The sequence below is a fragment of the Colobus angolensis genome, unplaced genomic scaffold (assembly GCF_000951035.1).
Source record: "Colobus angolensis palliatus isolate OR3802 unplaced genomic scaffold, Cang.pa_1.0 Scaffold33, whole genome shotgun sequence".
Classification (NCBI taxonomy): domain Eukaryota; kingdom Metazoa; phylum Chordata; class Mammalia; order Primates; family Cercopithecidae; genus Colobus; species Colobus angolensis.
In genome coordinates, this window is record NW_012116599.1 from 13,121,996 (window position 1) to 13,131,344 (window position 9,349).

At 46.8% G+C, this 9,349-nt stretch overlaps 1 protein-coding gene across 2 annotated transcripts in view; it reads left to right on the forward strand.

Moving 5' to 3' along the window:
- Positions 1-8,016, forward strand: part of SAG (S-antigen; retina and pineal gland (arrestin)) — a 41,449-nt gene extending 33,433 nt beyond the window's left edge. The window contains exons 13-16 of one of the 2 annotated variants that reach the window (XM_011952029.1): positions 506-529; positions 3,371-3,426; positions 7,381-7,390; positions 7,775-8,016. In XM_011952029.1, the coding sequence (XP_011807419.1) occupies positions 506-529; positions 3,371-3,426; positions 7,381-7,390; positions 7,775-7,880 (196 nt within the window). In that variant the 3' untranslated portion in view covers positions 7,881-8,016. The remainder of the gene's footprint in view (positions 1-505; positions 530-3,370; positions 3,427-7,380; positions 7,391-7,774) is intronic. The other variant, XM_011952028.1, reaches the window with a different exon arrangement.
- Positions 8,017-9,349: the final 1,333 nt, after the last annotated feature.

A 9,349-nucleotide genomic window follows, 5' to 3' on the forward strand; every position in this document is an offset into this window, starting at 1 on the left:
TTTTTTTGAGATGGAGTCTCACTCTGTTGCCCAGCCTGGAGTGCAGTGGCTCGATCTCAGCTCACTGCAAGCTCTGCGTCCTGGGTTCACGCCATTCTCCTGCCTCAGCCTCCCAAGTAGCTGGGACTACAGGCGTCCACCAGCAAACCTGGCTAATTTTTTTTTTTTTTGTATTTTTAGTGGAGATGGGGTTTCACCATGTTAGTTAGTACGGTCTCGATCTCCTGACCTGGTGATCCGCCCGCCTCGGCCTCCCAAAGTGCTAGGATTACAGGCATGATCCACCATGCCCAGCCCGTTTTAAACTAATCATCTTGAGAAAGAGATGAAGTCATAGGTAGACAGCAGGAATGAAGTTGAACATGAAGGGATGCAAAGACCCTGGACGTTGTGAGTTCGGGTGCAAGGACCATGAGAGCTGGGCTGTGTCCTGCCTCTGAATCATGGGAAAGGGTTGCGTTACCACTGTGGCAGTTACGACAGGCATTTATTTTGTGTTTTCTAGCTTTCTGGGAGAGCTCACCTCCAGGTAAGCCTGTTCACCTTCCTGTTTGCTTGTTTCTCAAAATATCAAAGGCAGCAAACCTGGGGCTCCAAAATGGTTTCTGGTGAAACCATTTTGTGCTCAGAGTTGTGCTCAGAGGTGTTAGGAATGATGCTTTGCCTTCGGATGCATTACAGAACCATGGCTCATAGGCATTTCTTTGGGACCACATTTCTTTGGAACCACAGCTAGACCTATGCCTGTGTAAGGACACACATATGCACACCTAGAAAACTGGCACACTCCACGCAGTCAGCTTGTGTGTGTGTGTGGTAAAATACACATAACATAAAATTTACTATTATATTTATTTATTTATTTATTTTTTGAGACATAGTCCCACTCTGTCACCCAGCCTGAAGCGCAGTGACGTGATCTCGGCTCACCGCAACCTCCACTTCCTGGGTTCAAGCGATCCTCCCGCCTCAGCCTTCTGAGTAGCTGGGATTACAAGCGTGTGCCACAACACCTGGCTAATTTTTGTGTTTTTAGTACAGACGAGGTTTCACCATGTTGGCCAGGCTGGTCTCGAACTCCTGACCTCAAGTGATCATCCTGCCTTGGCCTCCCAAAGTGCTGGGATTACAGATATGAGCCACCACACACCTGGCGTAAATTTTACTATTTTAACCGTTTTATTTTATTTTATTTATTTTTTTGAGATGGAGTCTTGCTGTGTTGCCCAGGCTCGAGTGCAATGGCATGATCTTGGCTCACTGCAACATCTGCCTCCTTGGTTCAAGCGATTCTCCTGCCTCAGCATTCCAAGTAGTTGGGATTACAGGCTCACGCCACTGTGCCTGACTAATTTTGTATTTTTAGTAGAGACAGGGTTTCACCATGTTGCCCAGGCTGGTCTTGAACGCCTGACCTCAAGTGATCCACCTGCCTCGGCCTCTCAAAGTGCTAGGATTACAGGCGTGAGCTACCCTGCCCAGCCTTCACCATTTTATTTTTTTGTTTTTTATTTTTGAGATGGAGTCTCGCTCTGTCACCCAGGCTGGAGTGCAGTGGCCGGATCTCAGCTCACTGCAAGCTCCGCCTCCCGGGTTTACGCCATTCTCCTGCCTCAGCCTCCTGAGTAGCTGGGACTATAGGCGCCCGCCACCTTGCCCAGCTAGTTTTTTTTTTTTTGTATTTTTTAGTAGAGACGGGGTTTCACCATGTTCGCCAGGATGGTCTCGATCTCCTGACCTTGTGATCCGCCCGTCTCGGCCTCCCAAAGTGCTGGGATTACAGGCTTGAGCCACCGCGCCTGGCCTACCTTCACCATTTTAAAGTGCACGATTCGGTGGCATTAAATATGTTTACACTGTTATGCAACCATCACCACTATCTAGTTCTAGAACATTTTTATCACCCAAAAAGAAAATCTCATACCCATTAACCAGTCACTGTCATTTTCCCTCCCTATAGTGTCTGACATAATCATTAATCTATTCTCTATCTCTATAGATTTGCCTGTTCTGAATATTGTGTGTAAATGGATTCATACAATATGTGGCCTTTTGTTATTGGTTTCTTTCACTTAGCATAGTGTCATTAGTGTAAGGTTTATCCATGTTGTAGCATGTACTAGTACTCCATTCCTTTTCATGGCTCAGTAATATTCCATTGCATGGATATACCACATTTTGTTTATCCCATTCATCTGTTGGTGGATATTTGGGTTGTTTCTACCTTTTGGTATTGCAAACAGTGACGGCTGCCTTTTTAAATTATGCACAAAGCAGCAGCAAGTTAAGAAATGTTTGAGACAAGCATTGAGCTTATGTACTCCATCATCCCAACTCTTCTCATCTCCTTCCCTCACCTGGAGCCCAGGTTCCACCTTTTCTTTTAGACCCATCTGCTCCTGGGTCTGATGAGGGTGGCTTCATTGTAAAAAGAGGTGCTTGGGCTGGAGGTAAGCCTTGGGTAGAAGGCCCTGGGTCCTGGGTGAAGTGAGGAGTAACCCTTTCTTTCATCCCCTCTCTCCACTTTTCCATTTGTCCTTTTTCTAAATTTCCCTTCTACTTCCTTCCTTTGTTTTATGTAAATTGCAAGTCGCCCCACAGCCCTTTAGCTTTTGGAAATCAGTGGATCCTGCTTGTCTCCGTTCTGCTCTGTAGCAACAGACTGTGCCCAGCCAGCAACATACCAGCCTTGCAGAAATTTTAACATATGAAACACGGTGTATGTTGTTGCAAAGAGTATTTTTTAAAAATTCTTTCTTCAGGATTTCACCTCTTCCCCACTCACAGTATCAAGTCACCGTACCTAGTAAACAGGAGTAAGGGAGACCTAAATAGACTAGCTGCCTCGGCCGTGCCTGTGTAAGTGAAGTTTCTGGAACCTTTCCAATTTCTACTTGACCATTTCTGTTTTGTTTTGTTTTTAATCCCACTGCAGGCTGGGCGTTGTGGCTCACGCCTATAATCCCAGCACTTTGGGAGGCCAAGGCTGGTAGAACACCTGAGGTCAGGAGTTTGAGACTAGTCTGGCCAATATGGTGAAACCCCATCTCTACTTTTCAAAAATACAAAAATTAGCCAGGTATGGGGGCATGCATTTGTAGTCCCAGCTACTCGAGAGGCTGAGACAGGAGAATTGCTTGAACCCAGGAGGTGGAGTTTGCAGTGAGCCAAGATTGTGCCATTGCACTCCAGCCTGGGTGATAGAGCGAGACTCCATCTCAAAAAAAAGAAAAAAAATCCCACTGCATTGTCTTGTCTTTCAGCTTGGGCCTGGGGATCTTTTGTGAATCTCCGCAGTCATAGGTCTGTGCTGTGTTACTTATAATTGTGTGTGTGTGTGTTCACACCAATCTTCGTTCTTTTTCTCTAGTGAAGTCGCCACTGAGGTCCCATTCCGCCTCATGCACCCTCAGCCTGAGGACCCAGGTCAGTTTTGTCCTTTTTTGGCTTTCTTTAATTATGTACTACTTGCAGATTTATTGTTGATGTATTTCTAGTCTTTCTTGACCACACCTTAGAGCATGGAGTGGCCAGGTATAAGAGGTTCCATGTCATCTACAAGGCGAATAGTCTGCGGGAAAGGGAGAGCCCATCTGTTCAGCACTGAGCTGGGTAGATTATCCCACTTCAGCTGGAGTCTGCAAGACACAGCATCCTTGCTCTTGGGTGGGGACAATCTCGTGAGGTTTTATCAAGAATGATTTAAGAGCAGAAGCTCTGCTGTCAACAGACCTGGATTTAGAATTAAAGATGATTTAGGTAAAAACTCAATTTGAAAGCACAAGGATTTTGCATTTCATTTGGAAACGAAAGGCCTCATGTTTCATTTGAAAGCATTAACAGGCATTTAAAAGATTTTTTTTTTTTTTTTTGGAGACAGAGTCTCACTCTGTCACCCAGTTTGGAGTGCAGTGGTGTGATCAAGCTCACTGCAGGCTCGACCTCCTGGGCTCAAGCCATTCTCCTACCTCAGCCTCTGAAGTAGCTGGAACTACAGACATACCACCACCCTCAGCTAATGCTTTTGATTTTTAGTAGAGATGAGGTCTTGCCGTGTTGCTCAGGCTAGTCTTGAACTCCTGAGCTCAAGTGTTCTTTCTGCCTCATCTTCCCAAAGTGCTGGGATTTTTTTGAGATGGAGTCTCACTCTGTCACCCAGGCTGTAGTGCAGTGGCACAACCTCGGCTCACTGCAACCTCCGCCTCCCAGGTTCAAGTGATTCGCATGCCTCAGCCTCCTGAATAGCTGGGATTACAGGCGCTTGCCACCCCACTGGGCTAATTTTTGTATTTTTAGTAGAGACGGAGTTTCACCATGTTGGCCAGGCTAGTTTCAAACTCCTGACCTCAGGTGATCCACCCGCCTCAGCCTCCCAAAGTGCTCGGATTACAGGCGTGAGTCACTGCGCCCGGCCTCAAGATAACTATTTTTGACAATGGCAGTTATGATAAGAATACAGAAAATACTAGAAAAGAGGGTCAGGCTGGGTTCCGGACACCTCAGCTCATTTGAATTGTAAATCTACTGGCTCTTGTATGGATACGAAATTATGCAATAGTTGTATGACTCTGAAAGCATATTAAAAACCACTAGACTGTCCACTGTGAAAAGGTAAATTGTATGGTATATGAATTTGATCTCAATCATTCTCTTTCTAAAAAGGTAAATGAAGCAGCAAGTAATACAGGTGAAATCTCAGAAATTCTAAAGAAGTATTTTCTTCACATTGAGGCAGCTTAGTTGACAGGAAAGAAAAACAGATCTGTCTAAATGAGAACTCTCAACAAGTATAGGAATAAGGGATATTTTAAGTAAAAGTGGTATAAACAAGCAGGGTTTATTTTTCTCATACTTTACAAATCGCTTTTCTATATTGATAGTGAAATGCCATTTAAACATTAGAATGAGCCCCCACTATTCATTTTAGGTTTCGTCTCAACAGTACTTTGTTTCAAAGTAGCTTTTCCAAATATTTTGGATTCAGACCCTCAGTGAACTTTTCCAAAACTGTCCCTTGGAGAAAAATGTAGTCTAGCTATATGTTTTCAATTCATTTATGCTTGTGTCATTAAAATACTACTTTTTAATGGTGTGAGATTAAGATGCTTTCTGGTTCCTTTCAAGCACTTTAAAAAGATAGTCACTTGAGGATAGGTCATAGTTTATGTTGGGTTGTTTTTTGGAATTTGAGTAGACTTTATGCTTTAATTTTTCTTTTTTTTTTTTTAGACAGAGTCTCTTTCTGTCACCCAGGGTAGAGTGCAGTGGCGCAATCTTGGCTCACTGCAACCTCTGCCTCCCGAGTTCAAGTGATTCTCCTGTCTCAACCTCCCGAGTAGCTGGGATTACTGGTGTGTGCCACAATGCCCAGCTAATTTTTGTATTTTTAGTAGAGATGGGTTTTCCCCATGTTGACCAGGCTGTTCTCAAACTCCTGGCCTCAGGTGATCTGCCCACCTCAGCCCCCCAAAGTGCTGGGATTATAGGCATGAGCCACCGTGCCCGGCCTGACTTAATTTTTAAAAATTCTTTCTCCATATACAACTTTCACGTTCCAGTCATTATGACCTTAACAGCGAACATATCACAATGTCAGGATGAAACAATGATCTTTTGTACTGTGAGATTTCTGGGCGCAAAGGTTAAGACAAATCACCCCATGGTTACAAAATTCTGATTTCTAGAGATATGAGATAGATGAGATTTCTAGAGATAAATGCCATCTCTCCTGTCTTCTCTGCCTAGTTCTCGGCTCCCTGAGTCTAGGCTGGTAAGATTCTAAGCAGAGAAAGCATAAGCTATATGTAGTTAAGCCCTGCTGGAGCCTGGGGGCCAAGCAGTTTGTGTGTAATAAGTAAGTGCTGTGACATGCTACCAAGTGTGTATTGTCTGCTGTCAAGGGCATCTGTACTGAATCCGAAGTTGCTGATTTGATTCATCCTCGTTGTCTACCTCTGCAAGGCTGATGGTCCCACTTAGTGTCATTTCTTCGCTTAGCACTGTGGGCTGCAGGGCATTTCTTGCCCAGGGGATGTTTTGACAAGCTGGCCTCTCCAGGGCCCCTGTACATAGCGACCCTCATAGACAGTCCCTCCCAGTGCTGGCTTCCAGGTAGGCACCAGAGACAAGAGCAGGGGTTCACCATTAAATCGCCACTGTGCTCCCCAAAACTAGGTGGGCAGAAAGCTAAAAAAGAACAAAAACCATTCAAATTAATAGCAGTTAGTCTGGGGATACAACACATGTGAAAACATAACCCAACAACAACAAAATCAATGTGTTAGCAGACATGGAAAACTTTGTGACTGGGGGTTGGTCCTCAAGCTTTAATGCACACCCCAGCCCTGGGGTGCTGGTGAATGTCAAGTCCCAGGTCTCAGCCCTCTGAAGCCTGACAGATGGAGGTGCCAGGGCGCACATGCTCATGGCACCCTGGCGACCCTGACCTCGATGGGGTCCAGAGGACATGGAAGGTGGGGAAGCCAAGGCAGGTGGATCACTTGAGGTCAGGAGTTCGAGATCAGCCTGGCCAACACGGTAAAACCCCATCTCTACTAAAAATACAAAAATTAGCCAGGCGTGGTGGTGGGCGCCTGTAATCCCAGCTACTTGGGAGGTTAAGACAGGAGAATCACTTGAATGGAGACAGAGGTTGCAGTGAGCCGAGACTGTGCCACTTCACTCCAGCCTGGGCAACAGAGCGAGATGCCATCTCAAATAAATAAATAAATAATGAGAAAGGAGAAGCGACACCAGAGGGGGCAAGGCTGATCAGGGAAAGCATCCTAGAGGTGAGACGGGTGGGGGGGGTTTCATTTGAGGAGGTGAGGGTTGTGGCACATTGTAAAGGAAGCAGTGATTTAAAATGCAAGGAGAGGCCGGGCGCAGTGGCTCACGCCTGTAATCCCAGCACTTGGGAGGCTGAGGCGGGCAGATCACTTGAGGTTAGGAGTTTGAGACCAGCCTGGCCAACATAGCTGAAACCCTATCTCTACTAAAGATACAAAAATTAGCCAGGCGTAATGGCACATGCCTGAAATTCCAGCTACTCAGGAGGCTGAGGCATGAGAATCTCTTGAAACCAGGAGGCAAAGGTTGCAGTGAGCAGAGATCGTGTCACTGCATTCCAGCCTGGGTGACACAGCGAGACTCAGTCTCAAATAAAATAAAATGCAAGGAGAAAAGCTGTTCAAGTGGGAAAGGCAGGGAGGCAGGAATTACACGCAGTGATCCTGAATTACATGTATCTAGGCCTTATCTCTCAAACCGTAAAGTCACCTAAAAGGGAGACATTTTCTAGGTACAGCTATGGTATAGAATTTATACTAACAAATGTCTCTCTCTCCCTCTTCCCTGCCTCCCTTTAATTCCTGCTTACAGCTAAGGAAAGGTGAGTGAGCCTCTTGAATGTGGCCCTGACTTGTGCCCTGGGACCTTCTCCGCCAGCACAAACCCCTCTTTGAGTCTTTTCACATATCCCAAGCTCTCCGGCCGGCTCAGGAGGCACATCTGCTACTTTCATCTGCTCCCTAGTGCTTACGACATGCGCGCACCGTTACGCTGGGCTTGCCCACTCTGTGCGTGCCTTTGTTTTCTCCCACTGGTGCTAGTTAAAGGAATTTTAAACAAAGCCTTGAGGAAAATGACGTGCTCCCAGGTTCTATCATGGGGAAAACCTTGATCAGTTCCTTTGTTGCAAAAATATCAAGGATCTTGTTTCAGTTTCAGCTTCAAAGGGCGTGCAATGATCAAAATGTTGTTTGTTTTATTTTAGTTACCAGGATGCAAATTTAGTTTTTGAGGAGTTTGCTCGGCATAATCTGAAAGATGCAGGAGAAGCTGAGGAGGGGAAGAGAGACAAGAATGACGTTGATGAGTGAAGATGTCAGTTCAGGATGCCAGAAAATGATCCGTAGTTACCAGTGCAAAGCCCCACAGTTTAGCCCTTTGGAGTTATGCTACGTATGAAAGGATGAGTCTTCTTCTGAGAAATAAAGCTTGTTTGTTCTCCCCTGAGTCATGAGTTGGTTGATTTGTTGGGGAGGCCGAGTTGATGACATGACACAGAAGCTGCCACCTTTAGGGTCCCTGGAGTCGGAGGGTTGGGGAGGGGAGGCCAGCCTTCCACAGAAGGGCCCACCACTGGCCCATGAGGGACAGAGGTGTCTGGAAATCAATGTGCTTACCAGGTGCGGCCCTTGGTGCGTCCAGGGGCTTTCCTAGGAGTCCCAATCTGAGGTGTTTCTCTGGAAACAGTGCCTTACTGCCCGCCCACCTGCCTTCCTTCCTTCCTTCCTTCCTTCCTTCCTTCCTTCCTTCCTTCCTTTCTTTCCTCCCTCCCTCCCTCCCTCCTTCCTTCCTTGTTTCGCTCTTGTTGCTCAGGCTGGAGTGCAGTGGCATGATCTCAGTTCCCTGCGACCTCTGCCTCCTGGATTCAAGCGATTCTCCTGTCTCAGCCTCCTGAGTAGCTAAGATCACAGGCGCGTGCCACAAGCCCGCCCAATTTTTTGTATTTTTATTAGAGACAGGGTTTCACCATGTTAGCCAGGCTGGCCTCGAACTGCTGACCTCAGGTGATCCACCCATCTGGGCCTCCCAAAGTGCTGGGATTACAGGTGTGAGCCACCGGGCCTGGCCTGGTGTGTATGTTTCTAATTACCTGACCAGTCCCAACTTCCAGGCCCTAAAGAATCTCCCAAGGTAAACAGGGCAGAGAAAACCTGTGGACAAAAATACTCTTGGTTACTGATTCAACTTTTGGGTCCAGGTGCCTGTTTGAGCTTTGGGTTGTTGGTTAAGATCTATTCAACACAAGAAACAAAATCAGATTTGGTCAACTTAAGGTGGGGAGAAGGAATGTTGTGGGAGGACCCTGGTGTGGTCAGAGAACTGAAGGACGAACCTGAGCTGCCGCACCTGGGGTGAGCAGGAATCAGAGAAGCTCCAGGGGTCAGGGACTCACTCTCCGGGGCGGCTATTCATGCGGCTCCGCACCACACGCTCCCAGCTCCGCGTCTCTTGGTCCCAGTGGGCAGTTATTGGAAAGGAGAATCCAACTGGCTCAGCTTTGGCTGGGAGATTCAACACCCCATGGCCAGTGATGGCAGAGCCCAGCCCTGAAGATGGAGAGTCCCAGAAAAAGGGGTTGATTGTGAGTCATGTGGGCTTACTTAGTGTGTGTGCTTCACTGAGATTGGGCATGAAAGGCATAGGGGAGAGCACTCTGAATGTCAGGGGGGAAGGTGAGCTGCAGGTGGAGGAGGGATAATAGAGGTGATACCAGGGGTCTTTCCTTTGTGGGGTCCCTTCCTGCCCTGAGGTACCCACCGGGCCTGCTGCTGATAGCACA